Genomic DNA, 20,238 nt, shown 5'->3' on the forward strand with positions numbered 1-20,238 from the left:
CAGTTGACTGAGGGCCTATGGTAACAAAGAATCCAGTTGTAAATGGACTCAAACATTTTGTGAATTTAAGAGAAATGGGAATAGAATCTGAATGACTTTCCTGTAAGCAGTAGAGATAAGAGCAGCAATAATGCATTTCTTTTCCCAGTGATGACAGATAACATTGAAGGTAGACGCTGCCTTGAGTGAAGAAAATCACTTTCCTCTCTAATTGTTGTAAGAAGTGACATGCATTCTCACTAAAATACACATAAAATATTTTTACTATATATTTCAAATGGGATGTTGGTTTTTTTGGTTTGTTTTTTTTTATAGAAGCATGTGTGCAGGTTTATCCTGAACTTGTTTCTGTGGGGTTTTTTTAAATTGCTAAACATGGTCAGATAGGTAGTGTACCTTTGACAAAAATCAAAAGAAAATAATTAGAAACCATTCGATTTAATTGTGCGTTAAATTAGTTATGAATGTAGCATTATTTCTTCCAAAGTCAGTAAATATTGTTTGTAATGGTTTATATTGAATAATCAGTCAATAAGCAATAATTCTGGAACAGGGACTGGTGGAGTTTTTTTTTCTCTTTTGCAGGTCCTCCAGTTAATGTCACATGCAACATATTTATAAACAGCTTTGGATCCATTGCAGAGACAACCATGGTAAGATATTTTAACTAAGTCAATGTTTGAAGTTCAAGTGAAATATGTTCCATGAGCTCTAAAGCTAGCTAGGGCTTCTCTTCAGCTGGAACTCAGTGAAGAAGGAAATCCACATCTGAGAATGGAAAGTGAGAATTCCTAATTTGGCAATTGATTTTTTTTTCTAACAAAAATTTCATCATTATGCCATCACACACAAGTAAAAGTAAAGCCAAGCCTAGAAAGTTTTTTTTAATTATTTCTACCTAAGTTTTATTTGACAGTTTCAATGAAATAATAATTAGATAGATATTAGTTTCAATAATGTCCCACCTTCCTAACCTCAAAAAGTGCTAATTCATTAAGCAACTTTGTTAATAATATTTTTTTAATTTCATCATGTACAGTGTATACTGAGATGAATACTTTATTTTGAAAATCCTTCTTCCATAGTGTTATTGCAGTGAAATAATAGAAATTACTAAAACTTTGAACTGGTATATAAAATTTGGAATAAAAAGAAGATGGTTGCGTACTTTAGTACATATACTTAAAATTTATCTACTAAAGAAAGATGATACAGTACAAAAAGATGAGATTTTAACAAAATGAGGAGAAGAGATCAGAGTGTAAAGGTAGCAAAACTAGATATTGAACTGTGAATTGATGAGAGCTCTCAGGATAATCTCACTAAAAGGTGAGACATATGCTAGTAACTTGGAGTATATAATCACTAAAATTCAGTGTGGGGAGATATTGTCATTCCTTCTCTCTACAAGCATTTCACATTTGTTTGAAGAAAGTTAAAAACACCTCTTTGAAAACAGTTACATAGTAATTTTGGGGCAGAGTGGGTTAAAATACAGAGAGATGACAGAACAACTGTGGGAGTTTGTAAGATCCAAATATATAAAATACTCTGAAATCCCAACAATTTCAGGAGTCAGGATATGTATTTGGAATGACAGAACTGAATTGTTATAGCAAGAAAAGAAAAAAAACCCCAACCCAAGCAAACAAAAACCTACCAGAAAACCCTAGAGTAACCAAGAACCAAGGACCTGTATCTAGGAAAACAAAAAGAAAAATTCATATAGTCAAATATTTATACTCCCTATCTTCAAGTGGTATTCACAACTGCCTGTTCTTTACCTACCTTGGAACGTAGTAGTAGATGTTGTTGAGAGAGGTAGATGATTTTTTTTTCAAATAGAAAATTACTTTAATTTGTATTTGGGGGCCTTTCCAGATTGCAAATCCCAAACAGATTGACAGGGCATCTAGAGAGATTTATTCAGGTTCAATCAGAGGATTAAGCAATACCCACATGATTAGAATAGTGTTCCACAGCTACTTCCTAATGTCTGGACTAGTGAATCTGGTTCAAAAGAGGAGACAGACCACAAGGTCAGTAAAGTTCAAAGACTAGCCGCTCAATTGCTATATAAAGGATATATACAAAGCTGGAGTTGTTAACACGCAAAAATTGTCCTGAGTTTGGGAAGAGGACGACCAAGTTCACATCTCAATTGGATTTTCTCTCCAAAACCAGAGAATTTTAAACATTTCCTTTCAGTGCAACTTAGTTAAGTTAGTACAATATTTCTATTTTATAAACAAACTACATTCTGCTCTGTGTTACCTCCAAAGTAAATTGAAACAGTCAAGGTAGACCAATGACCTGGTCTGTAACAAACAGTTCCAGGTAATGTAATATGTTACAGAAAATACCAAACCTGGTCAGAACCAGAAGATTTTTCATTGTCTTATTTTCATGCATTCAGAAACTGGACATTTAAGTACAACCTTGACCTTCATGATGCTTGTGCTCTGTTAATAATGTATTCACTGGCATAGCTCAAAACAGACTTCTACTTATTGTCAGCAGCTGATGACCTCTCAGAGACTCAAACATTTCTTTGCAGAACAAATGCTTTTGTCTAGATAGGACTTTCAAGTGTGTGTTTTATTAGCTTTTCTTCTCCCTAATACTGATGGTGAACTTCTGAAAAACATTAAAATCTTTCTACCTTTAAATTGTGAAAGCAATCTTGCATTTCACAAACTTAATTTTTAACTATAGTTAATTCACTGCAGTTCAGTATGTCTTCAGTTTTCACTATTTTATCAATTGAATGCATTGTAGCCTTTAAAATTCAGGTACCTATGTCTTAACTCATTAGAACGAATTCTTAGACTCAAAAAGACTTTAAATTCTTGATAAATACTTCTTTTTCCAAACTGTAAACAGAACTGGTTAAGTAAGCAACAAGTGCAAAATAAAAACTGGCCACCGATACTTTGTATTTAAAACTACCAGCTGATAATGGGATACATAAAGCTGTATACCAGCTTTAAAGGAGTCCAAACACATCCAGCCCTGTCCTTCCCTATCGCTGCAATTGCCCCTGGATGTGTCCTCTGTCCGAGCCTCCCAGGTTCTCTTGCTGATGTCCAAAATCTTTGAGCTCCCTCTGCTGCCTCGGCTGTGCATAACAGAGGAAACAGGCAGAGAAACAAGGGGTTAAAAAAGCCCGCTTTGCCCGCAAAGTAGCCCGGCGCCAGTTTCACACTCCTGGGCTGAATAGCTCTCAGCGGGGCGAGGAGTGTGGCAGTGGGCAATGGGAAGGGCAGCGTGTGGCTCTCGGGCAAGCCCAGTCCCTTTAACTCACCTACACCTGCTCTAACAGCTCAGGAGAGGCAGACAAACCGAAAAAGTAGCTTTATTTGGCTTACTGATTGTCAACTCTGCAAACTGGTTCACTTTTCTTTCTTTCTTTTTCTTTCTTTCTTTCTTTCTTTCTTTCTTTCTTTCTTTCTTTTCTTTTCTTTCTTTCTTTCTTTCTTTCTTTCTTTCTTTCTTTCTTTCTTTCTTTCTTTCTTTCTTTCTTTTTCTTTCTTTCTTTTTTTTTTTTCTTCTTTTTTTTTCTTTTTTTCTTTCTTTCTTTTCTTTCTTTCTTTCTTTCTTTCTTTCTTTTCTTTCTTTCTTTTTTCTTTCTTTCTTTCTTTCTTTCTTTCTTTCTTTCTTTCTTTCTTTCTTTCTTTCTTTTCTTTTCTTTTCTTTCTTTCTTCTTTTTTTTTCTTTCTTTTCTCTTTCTTTCTTTTCTTTCTTTCTTTCTTTTTCTCTTTCTTTCTTTCTTTTCTTTCTTTCTTTCTTTTCTTTCTTTCTTTCTTTCTTTCTTTCTTTCTTTCTTTCTTTCTTTCTTTCTTTCTTTCTTTCTTTCTTTCTTTCTGCCTGCCTGCCTGCCTGCCTGCCTGCCTGCCTGCCTGCCTTCCTTCCATGGGTTCTAGTTATTTAATATTCCATTTCTTTTTCTCAAAGTGCAAATCAGATAGTTCACAACAGGGAAAAGAATGCTACCTCTTTCTAGGAAGCTGAGTTGGACCTAGGTGATTTTAAGTGATCATATAAGCACTTTCATTTATGTCATGTATGCTCTGAGGGGGCAGGCAACAAAGTAAACTACATAATTGAAAGCGCCCTTTAAACAAATTTTTTAGCATTGGCACCACTTAGGTTCCAGCCCCACCAGTTATTCTGTATTATCAAGCTGAATGGTAGCACTAGATCTGTGCATGTCTTAATGATATTCACAAAGAAAGAATTTCACACTCATCCTCTAGACAAGAAAAACTCTATTGCTTCACATATATAAAGGAAAACCTAGGACCAGTGTTTCGTATTTTTACATTTTGCTGTTATTCTGGGCTTTTACACATAAGAATTTAGAAATTGAGAAGAATAAAAGATTAAAAAATTGGGAAAGCCCAGAATAAAATTACTATTTCATTATAATTAAATTAACATAACATATTTAATACAAATTAACATGTGAAGTTTTTCATTTGAGATAACCAGTAAACACCTAAGCACACATAACAATAAAAAGCTGACAAATTGGTTGGATTGCTTGATCATATAAATTAAATGTATATTGGCAGCATAGAAACTATATCCTACAGGAAAGCAAATACTTTTCTTGCTGTAGCAGTGGAACTTAAATTTCAGCTTTTATCACAATATCCTGAAAAGTTCCTTAGAGAGTTTTTGTAGCTCAGGTTGCACTCAGCTTGTATTCACACTGTATCTCCTAAGGCTAAAAGATTTTGTGATCATTAAGACCAGCGTCATATATATTGTTGGTAATTACCAAAACATAAGAGAATAGATTATTCAGTCACACAAGGTCAAAATAATATCAGTGCCAACATTTTCAGCTGCAAAAGTTCAGAGTCAGAATACAGAATACACAAAACAATTAGTCTATTGGGTACATAATAGGCCATCCAAAATATCTGCTTTTATTCTAGGAAATGTGACTGATAAACTTGCTCAAGGTTTTCTGAGTTTCAAAGGTCAGGTACAACACTGACCTTAATGCAGATTTACAGCAATTTTGACTCAGAGTGTGTTAATACACTTAGCATAATGCATGTGCTCAAAATGCATTGAAGGGGATGATCACAGGAGATGTGACGGCAAATAACAACAGTGCAGACAATTAACACTGAATTAATTAATTTAATTATAATCAAACACTCTTAATTAATCTCAATTAACAATTGAAAGTCATGTCTCTTATTTGTCCTTACCATGTTTTTGCTCAGGGCCATTTTTTGATTCAGTCTGAAAAGAATTTAATGTTGATAGGAAGCACGTTATAGGTCTTCCTGTACTCCCCCCATTAATGAGATCATCTTGCATTTGCAAATAAAATATGCTTTTAAACCACACCAACACATTTTTAAGCCACCATAATTACTGTTCTTCCATAAGCCACAGCTCTTTAATTTCTTTAGCTTCATCTTTCTTCAATAAGCATTTCTGATTTTGTTCTATCCTACCTATTCTAGGTTGTCTTTCAGTAGATTACTTGGAAGAAGTGTTCCCTTGTACACATTACAAACCTCAATGCTAAAGAGCCTTATCAAGCATTTTTCCTCAAGTGAATCATTTAGGCTGATATCTCAAATATAAGGAAATAGATGCCTTTCTTTACTGAAAATACACTGAAAAATCTGTCCAGTATATATAGCAAAGTGTTAATACTGAAGAGTGAGGAAGAAACACCTACACTTTGTATCTCAGATGAGTGAAAGTGAGGCCTCGCAATAATGGCCACTTTACAGCTTCAGAATTAAAAAAAAAAAGTCCCTGTTTGCCCTTCTATCATGGCACAGAAAAATGGATTGTTCTTGTGCAAGTTTGGGCATCAGATTATATAACATCGTCTATTTTTTCATACACTGGCCACTGCCACCCTGATCCTGGGTTACAGAGTCAGAAGTAGACAGAGATTTTACAAATTCTAGTCGGTCTACAGCTGTCCAGTTGCCCAAAGTAATCATGTCCAGAGTAATCCGGGCAAATCCTGTTGCTGAACCTGCATTCTAAGCAGAGAGATCATATCACTCTCTGAATAGAGATACAGCATCGATTCCATATTATAAGGAAACTCTATAGGGTGCAACCAAAGTTTGCTTGGAAAAACACATCAGTAAATACAAGATACAAATTTGCAAACAAATATAATTTTTTTTTTTCAAATTTAAAAAGGAATTCCTATACCCATTGATTTTCCAAGCAGAAATGGGAAGCATTTTTATGTACACTTTTTCTCTGGAACTTTTAGCTTAGGATAACCTTTTAGATGGGAATATTGGAATTCCCTGGAAATTGTGGTGGAAGATATCATGTAAAACACTGGCTGGCTTTACAACAGCATAACGAAGTGGAGAGGGAGAAGAAAATACGAGGCAAAGGTAGCTCAACAATGTTCCAGATGTCTTACCGACTTGCAAGGTGTGGCAGGTGGACCCTTGCAATGTAAGGTGTGATGCATTACAACAGTGGATCAAGGGTGAGGTGTTTGTTGTATTCCACATCACTAACAGGTGTTGAGGACGTGTTTTCAGAAGTGCTGGTTAGGAATGAGTTCCATTTGAAGCTGTGTGTAGAAACATGAGAGGCAAGTATCTGATTTGCTGATATATCCAGAAAATATCTCTATACTACTACCAAATGCATACTGTATCTTCTGCTCTGACTTCCTGGTCCTGGAAGAAATGTCAAATCTGTTATACAACTATCTATACCACCTTCAGGTATAAACAAGTTCTGAAAACAAAACCCATTAGTCGGTGATTGTTTCTCAGGTCTAGGGAAATGGTAGCAGTAGTAGCCTTGCTGCATGTGTGCTGAGTCACGTTTTTTAATTCTTGTTTACAATAACGGAAACCTAGCTTCAAATATTTTTTACTTCATTTGAAGAAAAAGCTGAATCCAGACCTACAGTTGCCTTACTACTCTAAGCTAGAAGTAATTGTTCTGGTTTATCTAAAATAGGTAAATATTTACCAGTACAGGTGTTATAATCAGCTCATCCACACATACAAATGTATCCTTCTTTCTGGTGCATTTTAACAAGCATTCTTAAAGAATTTGCAAAACACTGTATAATACAGAAAGCTGAACAGCTCCGTTTATAGGCACAAAGCTTTCTACTTCCCCATGGCACTTACTGCAACCATTAGCTACAGAAGACCTGAAGTGACCTCCTACATCATCAGCTCAAGCCCTTGCTAATGCATACAGTGCTGCTTTAAATACTACTCATCACCTGTTCTAATGCTTCCTAAAACCAAAATGGTTTCTTTACAAACTTATCAAAGGTTCTTGCAGAATCTTTATCTTCTCATTCCAAGGGAGGCAGCCTTTAGTTAAATTTTTATATCCTTTGTTTACCTTAAGTGATTTAATCTTATAGCAAAGCTGGGAAACAGTTCATACCTCTTATTTCCCCTTATCTATGTTTGTTTACACTGATTCCTCTTCCTCTGACTGCTCTTTTTCACTTAAAGGGAAAACCATTACTTGTACAGCACTGCACTATGAAATCATGTGGCATTACTCCCTTCCCTCCCAGTATCTTCTTACTTACTTCTACATTATTATATTACTTCCACATTATTATATTAGTCTTTTCAATCTGTTTTAAGGCTGTTTTCAGGTAGGCTGTTCTTAAAAATCTACATCCTGATATAGCAATTGCAGCATTATCCAGAAAAAGATGTGAAAATGTCTCATTTGCAAGCTGAGTTCTACACAGTCACTATTGTAGGAAATCTTAGTATCTGTGAAAAAAAGATTATGGCATCACTACATAGCTCTGTTCACATCATATGAGGTATGCTCTTTATGAAGTTTCTTATTTTGTTGCAATCATGAAAGATTAACTCACTTGGGCTTATAATTATGCAACATTCGTGATGATTTGTAAAATTATAACACAGATATCAGTGTAAAAACATTATTGAAAATAGTTAAATCAAAGAACTAGTTCAAAAGTATATAGTTTTAAAAATATCTTTAGTGTAGCTGCTTCATTATATGTGTTTAAGCAATGGAAATTCATCTCATCATGATATATGTGGATTTTGTCCTTAACTCCCATTAACGCTAATAGGAGTTAAATCCATAAATCCCCATCCATCACTGTATGACTGTAGCCTGTCTCCCTCAGTTTTGCATGAACTTGCAATTTACTAACTCTCTTTACAGTAACAAGAGCTGCAGTGGACTTCAGAATAGTTATTGAATGAACCTGAATTAAGAAAACAAAGGGTTTTCAGATTGTCACCTTTGTTCCTAATTTCTGTTCTGGAGTCTAGAAAATATACCCTGGAAAAGTTCTCAGTACAAACATTCTATATGACCTTGAAATTCTTGATGTGAATAAGTTTCAAGGCATCATTTTAGCATCAGTTAAAAACTCCATTCTCCCACTATGTCTTCATTCTATTCCAAACACTTGGTGTTTCCTGCACTCTGGGTGTGCATTTTTAATTACAGCAGCCAAAGTAACCACTCAACATAAAAGAGCTGTATACTCAGACTTCTATACATCATACCCATACTGCAAAGGTATATTTTAAATCATATATTTAAAAAATTGAAACTATTCTATAATACTTTAAAATTAAACAGTAAAATTATACAATTCATCAAAAGTTCTTGTAAGAATCTGTTTTTTACGCACCAGATTCTTTTTTTTTTCCATAGACAGTACACAGCAAGCTATCAATTATGGCTGTTAAAAGCTAGCAGAACAAGAAGTATTATGAGTCTGTGAACCAGACTAATTTTCTTTAAAAGACAAGATAATCACAGCAAGGTGTAGTATGATATGCATCACCTACTGACATGCCTCTCCCTATGCATTACATCAGTAGTGTTAGACCTCTTCCTCCCCTCTCCAAATCCTTTTAGATCCTAATACAAATTTTATCATCATCTCTCAGGTAGTTTGATTCCTTTTTGCACAAAATAACCCTTATGACTTCAGATATTCTGATATACTATGTGGGTCTCAGCAGCAGCAGCCATCTCCTTCAGCACAGAAATTGGGTTCTGTCTTCTCTCACTCCTAAGCACTTCCATTTGACCCTTTATCTAATTAATCATCTTACCCAGGAAATGCTACTCTGCTGTTTAGATTCATCAGATGGGTGTCTCTAGACAGAGATCTACAGATTGACACTTTCCTCCCTCTCTCTAAATTGCAGGTAATCCCAACTCACAGGTTTCTCTGCTCCTATGCCTCTAGTGCTCCAGCTTGCTGAGGCTTTGAAATTCTCAACAATTTCATCCAGGGCTGAAAAGCACTGCAAAGCCAACAAAAATCCCTCATCATGATTTAACCCCAGCCAGCAAACGAGAACCACACAGCCTCTCTCTTATTCCTCCACCAGTGGGATCAGGGAGAGAATTAATTGGGAGGGTAAAAGTCAGAGGACTCGTGGGCTGAGATTAAGACAATTTAATAGGGAAAGCAAAAGCTGCACACACAAGCAAAGCAAAACAAGGAATGAATTCACTGCTTCCCATGGGCAAGCAGGTGTTCAGCCATTTCCAGGAAAGCAGGGCTCCATCACACATAACAGTTACTTGGCAAGACAAACACAATCACTCCAAATACGCCCCTCCTCCTTCTTGCCCCTCTACCCATTTCTCACCCTCAATATATCCTGAGCACGACGCTATATGGTCATATTGGGTATATTGCCTTGGTCAGTGGGTGTTAGCCATGCCAGCTCTGTCTCTTCCCTATTTCCAACACATCTCCAGTCTCTTCACCAGCACAGCAGTTTGAAAAAAAAAAAAAAGCAAAAAAAGCTTTGGCTCTGTTAAAGCATTGCTCAGCAATAACAGAATACCTCTATATTATCAACTTTGTGCTCAGCACATACCAAAACATAGCCCAGTAACAGCCACTGTGAAGTAAATAAGCTTTACCTCAGCTCAAACAAGCTGCAGACTTCTCCAGAGTTCAAAAAGATCCCAACCTGCGAGCCTCTAGGCTTAAAATCTAATTTTGCCTTGCAGCAAATTTAGTCTCATATCTTTCTTCCCCATAAAAAAAAAAAAAAGAAACAGGCAGCCACCTCCTCAAGGCATTTCTCATTGGAAACCGAGGCAGTGTGAATAAATACTAACCTAAAACTTTATTACAACCATTAAGATATTGAAGGTGAACGATAAACAAATACATTGAACACACACCACTGAAAAAAGTAGGTATTAATTATTTCTTGTTTACCTGTTTTTGATGATAAAACAATAATCTTCGAAAGCACTCTTGGAGAATCTGAATTTATTCCCTTGCTTTAAAAAATAACCAGTCTTTACAGTGCCTGATCTTTCAGTCACTAGGTTTCTTTTTCAGTTAATGGATTTCAAAACGTAAATGTATAGGAACATATGCAAGCTAATTTATTGGCATAACAGGATTAGTTAAAGAAGATTTCTAGTCTGATTTCCATCTACAAACATTGTAAGCTACAATATGCCAGATCTCTCACAATCTCCTTTCTGGTTCTTCTATCTTCTTTTAAAAGATTTAAATTGAATGAGGGTTTAGCTACTTAACTCCTGGTAGGATTGAAGGGATAGAATACTGAAAATTTGATGTTTCTAGTCAGCCATTATTAGGTCCCTTGTTTGCAATATATTTTTCCTTTTTTTTTTGTGAATGTGGCTGCTCTACAATTTCAGAAAACTGACTATATTAAATACATAATTTGCATGTCTTGTTAATGTATATCATATATGTATATAAAATATATACTATATACAAATATAACAACATTTTTCATTGCATATGTTGATATTTTACACTGGTTAATTAATTTCCCAGCTTAGCAAAATGTAGGGAAAATGTTTTAGATTTGTGCCTGTGACTACTGTTCTGGTATTACTGTGGTATTACAAATTACAGTCTCTGAGATCTTTTAAAATAAGGATTCACTTTTCAATACGTTACCTTTACTTCTACCCCTTGGTAGAAGTTCATCATGGACCTAGTGGAAAGCCATAAAATGTATATTTCTTCTTTCTCCCTTTCTACTCATCGAGACACACATGTACTTGTTCACAAAGTTAATTTCTTCATGAAAGGGACAGGTTAGCAAATCAATAGTGAATGGAGCTTATGTCTATTGAAGTTTTATTTAGTTGCCTGAGTGTATTTAGTGTGGCCTTAACAATCCCTAAGAATCCCTGAGTTATCTGGGAAGGTAGACCTATCACAGGATTGCAGAAGACATGCATCTTTTTTAACCAGCAGCCAAAAGGCATAATAATTTAGGGCTTTTCAAATGCCACCAGATGATGTCTTTGGGTAGACAAACAAATTGTTCCCTTTCTCCTCAGTACTGGTACAGTACAAATACACATAAAATTTTATGTGTTACCATGGTATCATTGTTAAACCACTAAATTCCCAACCTCTTGGTGCATTTCATGCATATCAATAAATTTAAGGTAAACTCATATCTGATCAAGTTTGTTTAAGTTAGAAATATATTCCTTTTCATAGCCCACTTGAGCAGGTGTTTAGACTACAGGAGTTAGCAGGCCCTGCTTGTAGGCTTGACCTAGTTTAGCTTTACCTTTTATTTTACCTTATTTACTCTATTCTAGACAATGTCATACTTGTCTACCAACACAAGGAAGGCATCAGAGAAATTTAATATGGAATTCCCAAAATCGTATTTGATGTAGTTTGGTTATATTTCTCTGAGGAGATGAAACAGAGGGTGATTTCAAATACATCTTTTCAGTAAAGAATTATAAAATTAGCCCATTCAGTCACTCATGGAAACCAGTCATATTCAAAGGGCTAACATAAAATTCATTAATAACAAAATGGAATATATAGCACCAAAAATTCATTAGAATAAATGAAAAATCTTAGAAAAACTTAACTTTTCACTTAGCAAGAACTACTTTCTGCTGTAGAGCAAAAACTTCTTCAGGGACACATCATTTGCTTGCAGAAAAAAACCAGAATCTTTTGTCAATTGAGAACATGCCAAGGACCAAACAAAGACAGAGGCTTAGTGTATGTTGTTTGTTCATGTAATTGTCATGTCCTTTATCATCTAATCACTTATCCTACTGCTTGAAAGTGCAAACGTTTTAAAAGCCCCTGAGCTAAAGCTTAGAAAAGCAATCACACTGAACAAGTTTCAAAATGTGATTTTAGTGTAATGCATTAGGACTTGGGAACACACAACTTCCATTAAATATGGGAGTAGTATATTGAATTTTTAATTAATAAATATTCTAGGACATGCAGTGGGAGCTATGACAAACATTATTATACAGTATGTCAGTAATATAATTAATCTTTTTAAGAATTTAGCATCCTAGATATTAACTACCTTTGACTTCTGCTGATTATATGTGAGCACAGAAACTAAAATCCAGTATTGCTACTGATAACAAACTCAACAAAATAACTCAATGCTAAAATAAACCAAACACATCCATTTGCAATGTTTTATCCCTAAAAGGTATGGAAAGTTAGTAGATATTGTAGGACATTGTTGAATTCAACTGATTTGAAACAAGGGAGTAAGTAAGGCAAAAATCAAGGAGCTCTGTCAGAAAATACCAACTATATCCTTTTTTTAGCTGTGGATTGAATGATAAAGTCTGATAGCTCTGTGCTAACAAGCATCCCGTAAATGACCCAATACTTCATCTAAGGCAAAGACAGAACTGTAGTAGTTGCAGTAGGTTCTCATCTTCCATCATTTGTAGTGGTGGAAAATGAGGTATAACTTATCCCAGAAGAAAATAAAGCAGGAAGTGTTCATCTGCACCAGCCAGAATGCTAACAGAAGCCATACCACTTCAGAATGCAAGGGAATGAAAGCAGGTGGCACACCTAGGGAGAGCACTAGGTGCAGAGTGGTGTGTAAATGTATTTGCTGAACTCTAAGTTTGTAAGGAAGTCTGAGAGGTCTGATAGCGCAGGTAACAATATTGAAGTACCAGTCTTAGCCAGCTCTTTACCAAGTGACTTCTAGTTCTATTGTCTTCAATATGAGCATTGATGGATGGTTATTGGAGTCAAACTCTGAAAGGAATTAGGTAAAATTGAAATAAAGTTTTAACCAAACCATTCACAGGACCCCCATTGGGATATCTACTAGTTCTGAAATGTATGAGAAACAAACAAAACTATACTAAACCACCAAAATTAACTTACCAAAAAAAACCCCAAACCCTAGAAATATTAAAAGCATTAATACACACCTTAAAATCTACTGCTCAGAGGACCTGTTCATTCAAATCTATCAACAGTCTTTTCTGAATAGCTCAAATAATTTTTAAATCTTCCTGAGATCAGAGGCGAGTTAGTTGTCACCTAAACCTCCCATCCATCTGGGCTGTCCTACTTAATGGAGGGAGCAGGAGCACCCACAATTTTCAGTATGGACTAGGATTAGAGCTTTTTTCCAGGAACTGAGCAGGCCTTACTGCTCATCCTCAGCCTTCAAGGGCTGAAACCTAGACATCCTAATCACCCACAGTGTATTTAGCCAACTAATTTCAGGCAGGACCAGACAGGAAAGTTTTCCATGTGTTTGCATGTGGAACTGAATCTTTTTCCTTATACAGAAGAATCACAGAAATATTAGAAACAAAAATTGCAACAATTCATTTTCCTAAGGCACATCCTCAGACATTGATGTCTGGGGAGGAATCATGTGGTTCTAGAAAATTCACAAAGTTGCTTTGTACTAAAGTGGTACAGTACTGCAGTTGCTCTCAGCCTCTCTCTGGGTTCTGTAATTCCAGTCTGAACAAGGAGGACATCCTTAGTTTTACCCACTGCCAAAATCAGTTTTGGAAAGAGAGATCCCACCTGTGGAAATATCCAGCAACAGATCACCAAGAAAAAGTCTCTGTGCCATAGACAAACACTTTATCAAAATTAGCAGTGTATTTGCATTGCTTCTTGTAATGAATGCCCTACAGCTCTTCAGTACAGAAAAACCTGTTCTCAGGGATGTTTGGCAATAGTCAAATATTGGTACTCAGATACAGATTTAATGTGTCAATTAAAGCTAAGTACTAAGCAATTGATTTAAATCACAGTTAATTTCTCTTTAGCTGCTATGGTAAATCTTTGACAGATTAATGAGTTACAGTTAATGGTGGAGCATGAAGCTTGTTGCAATTGGTTTTCACTCATTAATTGAAATGCCAAACAGCTTAGATATATGCAGTATCCTGCAGTTCAGCCCTGGAATCATAGAATGTTAAGGGATTGGAATGGACCTTAAAGACCATGGGCAGGGACACCCCCACTAGACCAGGTTGCTGAAAGCCTTACCCAGCCTGCCCTTGAATGCTGACAGGATTGCAGCATCCAGAACCTCCCTGTTCCAGTGCTGTTCTGCAGGCTGAACAGCTCCAACATTCTTACCATGTCTTTGTAGCAGAGGTTTTCCTATCCTCTTACCAACTTTGTGGCTCTCCTCTAGACTTGCTCAAGCAGTTCCCTTCTTATGCTGGGAACATGGGAATTTTAAACAGTACTCCAGTAATAGTGCAAAGATGTAATAAAAATAAATAATCCCCCCTTTACTATAAGAAATAAGACCAATGAAAATATCACCAGTGTTTGTTGTCATAAGAAAATAGATGAACCATTTCAGTTCAGTGTAAATTTATTGAAAGTTAAGGAAGGATATTCTTGTCTTTAGATTTAAAATGTTTTTTCCCTCCCCTTTGAAATAGTAACAGAAAGCAACCAAGTAATAAATAAAGTCATAACACAAGTCCTTTGCATTATCAGTTTAAAGAAATCTAACTTTTCATGTCTACTCTCACAGAACTGACTGCCCTGTCCAGTCCTGTATCATTCTTCCCTGCACTTTCTTTTACATATCCTTTTGAACAGATAAGGCTGTACCATAAGTAATTCCAGTAATTTGGATGCAACTCCAATGATTAAGCATGAGGAAATACAAGGCAATCCTTCAGAATACAAAAACTATATTTGCATTTCTCAAATGTGAGTGTGAATTTCACGGTTCTTCTCCTACTTTGATTTTGCAATGGCATTGGTAACCTGCATGGAAAATGACTTGACAATTTGAGTGGCTAACTTCAATTTAAAATATTTGAGTTTCTGTACTCAAAATATTTTTGTCTGTGTTTTGTCAAAGGTATATTGAAATTGTTAGCTGAAAAACGTTTGGTCCAGTCTGAAATTTTCAGCTATGTAAAGGAAAACTAGAAAATTCCATCTATTTGGACAAAGTAATTGATTACCTAATGTGCAGCCACAGTACTTAAGAACAGTGAATAAATTTAAAATGGAAAGATGTTATTGCCACAAATAAGGCCATCCTGTAATTATATCAATCAAGGCAGCAATAAAAAGCATGTCAAGTTGCATGTTTTTCAGACACCAAGATAGTTATTTTGGAAAATCTCAGAAGTAAAAATTAAAATTATCAGTGTTCTGCAACATATAAGCTTTTCTTCTACACTGGTGAAAATGAGCTTTCTTACAAGTGTCATAGTTAGCCCATGAAGAAAAAAATTTTCTACAAGAACAATATTTGTTATAGTGTCTTATGTTTACTCTTAACAGTGTTCTTCCAAAGTCTGTAAGAACTTTTTCATATTAAAATTTTACAGTGAGTTAAAACAAGTGAAGGAAGAATCCTTTGACTACATCATACAAAAGACAAGTCTAGATTTCACTTAGAAGCATATATTACGCAAAATTATTATATTTGGAATGGCAACAGAGAGAGTTCTGTAATTTATGCATGAAATTCTGAGGACTTGGTCCAAATAACAGCATACAAAACTTATGAGAACTCAATGTTCAAATGAGGGGCATATTTTGGAAATCTCTCAGATCTAGAAGGATTCCACATGAAGTGCATATGAAAAATGCTTTAAAAATAGTGAGATTTAGGAAATTAATATCTTGAAGATTTGTGCAAAAATTTCAATAAAGCTACAGTCTGTATGTTGTGGTAATATAGATCTATCTGTACAAGTATAATGAAGTAGAAATCAAAATATCCTGTAAGTGTTTCAGATTTTACTGTGTGCTGGAAATTACTAATCAAAATGTTAGTATCAAGGTCCATAGTGGCCTGAGCCTTGGCATGGACAGCAAAGAGCAATTATCTGATCTCCAATTTTTATTTTATTGAGCCTTATAGGCTTACAGGTGAACAGTATCCTGACCCTCTAAGGAGGTTCACCTTGTGCTATGGTTTTGAGGTATGGTGAAACAAGTGCAGACCCACATCTCACTCTCATTCTGTAGAACAAGGGTACAGCAGCTGTTCAGACAATGGCAGCCTTGAGGTTACAGATGAGGCTGTGGAAGTCACAACAACTGAAATAGTGTTTTCTTCCTCCCCTCAGGGGACTTTTCTATCACAGTTATTTGAATTAGGAGTCATCTTTTCAGACAAATAGCACATGAGAATACAGAGCCTCTTTTAGGATAAAAAAATCAATTCAGGCCGTTTGATTCTGGTGTCTGTGTTTGCATCAAACAACCCTACTTGTTTAAAGTAGTTAGGCCTTGTGCTCATAATGTGCAATTATAAACTGAGATGATGAAGTCAAATAGCAGCATCTTTCCTTTGATAGATTAGGATATGTTTTTTAAGTGAATAATGAGTGCCAATGGCAGAGATTTCAAGGGAGATAACAATGAAAAATATCTCCAGTTGCTTCAGTGAGAAGTTTAACCAGGACTTTTTTTCATCTTAAAAGCTGGAAACAATTTAAACCAATAAACTTTAGTCATACTGACATACAGAATAACTTAATATAATTTTGAAAGGATTACATCATTTGTCATTCTCCATTTTCCTTTTTCATTTGGCCTTCATGCTATGCATTTTTCACCTGTTCTGTCTCACACATGCGAGAAGACCTTTACTCTAAAAATGATCCTGTCCATAAAGTCTTCATATTCTACTGAGAAAAGTAAAGTAAATAGACATACCTCAGGTTATATAATTTAAAATATAAAGCTTGGGTTGGGCAGAAATACAAAGTCTGAGAGCTGCAGCGCTCCCACCCCAGTGCCCCAGGTTTAGAGCTTTTTCCTTAGTGCAAGGATCACCCACACTGGGAAAGGCAGTGGCACCCTCATTGCTCCCACATCCTTCTTCCTCCTGTCATTTTGATTTTATACAGCAAGCTGGAATGGAAACTGGTACTACATGATATTTGGGATGTCATGCAAAGAAATAGGAATGTTTCAGGACTTATTAGAAGACACCAAAAATACAGTTCTGTGAGCACTGAGGCACAAGCTTGTCTAAGAATTTTGTCTTACTTTGGAAACACACAGAAAATACAGGCTTGTTTCTATACATCTGTAAAGTACAAATCCCTGGCTCTGGTTTTACCACATCATGGTACTAATTGTAAAAAATACCAACGGGTTCTCATAAGAACTTTTTGACTTTTGAGGCTGTCCCTACCCATGATGAAAAAGAAAATGTCTTTCAGTCCTTTTCTGAAAGGGGTTGGGGTGTGTTTGTGTCTGCGTTTTTAACAAATTAATTAAAAGTTTATTTCTTTAAATAAAGCAGTTGATTAACAATTCCAATGCACTTAATGTTACATGCTTCTATTTGGTCAGAGAGCCTTTTTCCTCTGCTGGAAAGAGTAATCTGAATTAATTTCATTTTTCAGGTGTAGTTTTCTACTTCCCTTCTTTGTGCTAAAAATTGTTAAAGTTATGTTAATATTAAATTCTTTACTGGGACTTTCTCGATATGATTTGCAAATATTGGCAAGTATTGGCAATACTTGGTAAGCATGTTTTTAGCATTTTTGACCACACTTACTTACTCAGTCAAGCTGAGTAATTAAATTGACCAAAACAGCAGGGTGCTGAAGATATGAAAAACTGTTTCTTATGAATAAATGTTGCATATTGAGGTTCCTGTTGTCCTTTATTACGTCTATTGGCATGATTCTTCCCACTACATGGTTGCATGCCCCAAGTTTCCTAAGAGAAATATCAATAACATGCTGCATTTTTAACCAACAATTTCTACACCAATGGGGTTTTAACTAGTTAGTCTAACCTATAAAAACTAGTATCCATAGTTTTTGGCTAAATTTTATTCTCAACCCTGGACACTTAATTTCCCATTCTGACTAAAAAAGCCTTCTTGTTAAAATTAGTTTTCATAATCTTTTTTAATCATAAAAAAGTGATTTATTTTTACTTCTGTTATATTCAGAAGTGTCATGTAAGGTCTGACATCCAGTTGCCATTTTCTCCCTGCAGCTAACCTATCTTTTTCTCTATTTTATTTTGATCTTTTTCATTAATGCAGTTCAAATAATGAGGAAAATCTTATTATGACCAAGAAAAGAATAGCTCCTATGCCCTTATGTTTGGTCTCAGTTCTAAATGCAATGTAATGAGAAGCTATTATTCAACTTTATTTAAAACCAAGTATTTTCAGAGTGGTAAAGTTGTAAGAAAGTGGAGCCATAAATATATTTGTGACAGAATGTATGTGCAAAATGACTTCCAGAAGTTTGAAGCACTCACTCATCTTTTATAGAAAAGTCCTCTTGATTAAGACAGGACTTTCTGTAGAAATTCAGGTGACTACACCAGTAGCTAATTTAATTTATTATAAAGACTTATAGGGTTTCTACCCTATTTTAAGAGAGGAGGAATATGTGCCATTCTCAGACTGCTGTATGGCATGCTACTGCTCACACAATGTTCCATAGGAAAATGAGGCACAGAAACCTGTGTGATGAGTCTAAAACAAGTAAGGATTAAAGAGCGAGAAAAAATAATATTTGACTTCCCTTACAGTGGGACAGATTCTCACTGACAGAGAGAGAGGGAAGTGGGTATACCCCTGCCAGGATTTGAGCAGAAACAGGTAACACCATAAAACTCTTTTTATGCTTCTTATTTCAAATTCAAGACAAATTTGTGACAGAGTAGGTAGATAGACAAGGTAGAGTTATATGGAATTATATGAACTGTACATGTAGGTTGGATTTCCTTATCTTAGGATTTTTTTGATTGCCCCGAAATTTATCTTTATTCTTATCCATTGTGTCCCCACTAATATAAATAGGTATCATTCTGGCATTCAGCTAAGTAATTCTTTTGTCATCCACAGATGGACGGGGGATTACATGGCTAAGAAATGAAATAAAAGCTAAATCCCTATGCTTGATAAAGCTTTGCATGTTTTCTCTTTTATTCAGGATTACCGAGTGAACATCTTTCTCCGTCAGAATTGGAATGATCCACGCCTCGCATACAGTGAATATCCAGATGACTCTTTAGATTTAGATCCATCCATGCTGGATTCCATTTGGAAACCTGATTTGTTCTTTGCTAATGAAAAAGGTGCCAACTTTCATGAGGTTACAACAGATAATAAGTTGTTGCGGATTTTCAAGAATGGAAATGTACTTTATTCCATCAGGTGAGTCTCTAATCGAATGGGGTTTTTTTCAGATAGAAACTTAAAAGTATAATTAGGATTTTCTAAAATATATATTCAGTTGCTAGTCATGCAGAACTATTATTTGTGAGTTTTGAATGCAGAATTTTGTCAGCATTCACACTTATATTAAAATAGAAAATTATCACTCATTAGGCATGTACATAGCAAAAGTAACAAGAAAAATTTCTTTCCTATTTTAAAGTACAGGTACTGAGTCTAGAGGAACTAGGACACTGCACAGAACAAACAATCCTGTAGTATTATGATCTGAGTTGGCCTATGTATGAGTTTCACAGTCTGTGGCCTCCAATGTCATGACGATCAAATTTTTACTTCTTTTCCCCCTTTCTGGATATTGTAGTGGCCCTTCAACGTAAAAGTACATGGCCTGTTTGAGGAAGTGTGACATTTAAAGAACAGTCATTTACTCATCTCTGAAGATGGAGAGAAAACTGGAAAGTAATTTTTTGAAAAAGTTTTAAGAAGCTGAAAGCGCTAATCATAAGTATTGACAAAATCTAATTATCCCACTTCTATTCCCACCACTTTCATTTTAATACAGACATCAGTAGGCATTTTACTGTTGTCGTCAAAATCCCAATCTAATGAGAAGCACATTAGATATAAGTATGCTAATGCCCCACTAGATTTGTTATTGAAGCAGTGACTCACTTGTGCAAAATGTTACTCTTTTCAAAATAAATATACTATTGTTCACTCAGTGTTTTGCTTTGCATGCTTTTATGACACTGAATTAATGTGTAAT

The 20,238-nt window shown here is 35.4% G+C and overlaps 1 protein-coding gene across 2 annotated transcripts in view; it reads left to right on the plus strand.

Annotated features, from left to right (window-relative positions):
* GLRA3 (glycine receptor alpha 3) overlaps positions 1-20,238 on the plus strand; it is an 81,836-nt gene that overhangs the window by 25,898 nt on the left and 35,700 nt on the right. For both annotated transcript variants that reach the window (XM_030947726.1, XM_030947727.1), the window contains 2 exons: positions 586-653; positions 19,228-19,451. In XM_030947726.1, the coding sequence (XP_030803586.1) occupies positions 586-653; positions 19,228-19,451 (292 nt within the window). The remainder of the gene's footprint in view (positions 1-585; positions 654-19,227; positions 19,452-20,238) is intronic.

This window comes from Camarhynchus parvulus, chromosome 4 (genome assembly GCF_901933205.1).
Source record: "Camarhynchus parvulus chromosome 4, STF_HiC, whole genome shotgun sequence".
NCBI lineage: Eukaryota > Metazoa > Chordata > Aves > Passeriformes > Thraupidae > Camarhynchus > Camarhynchus parvulus.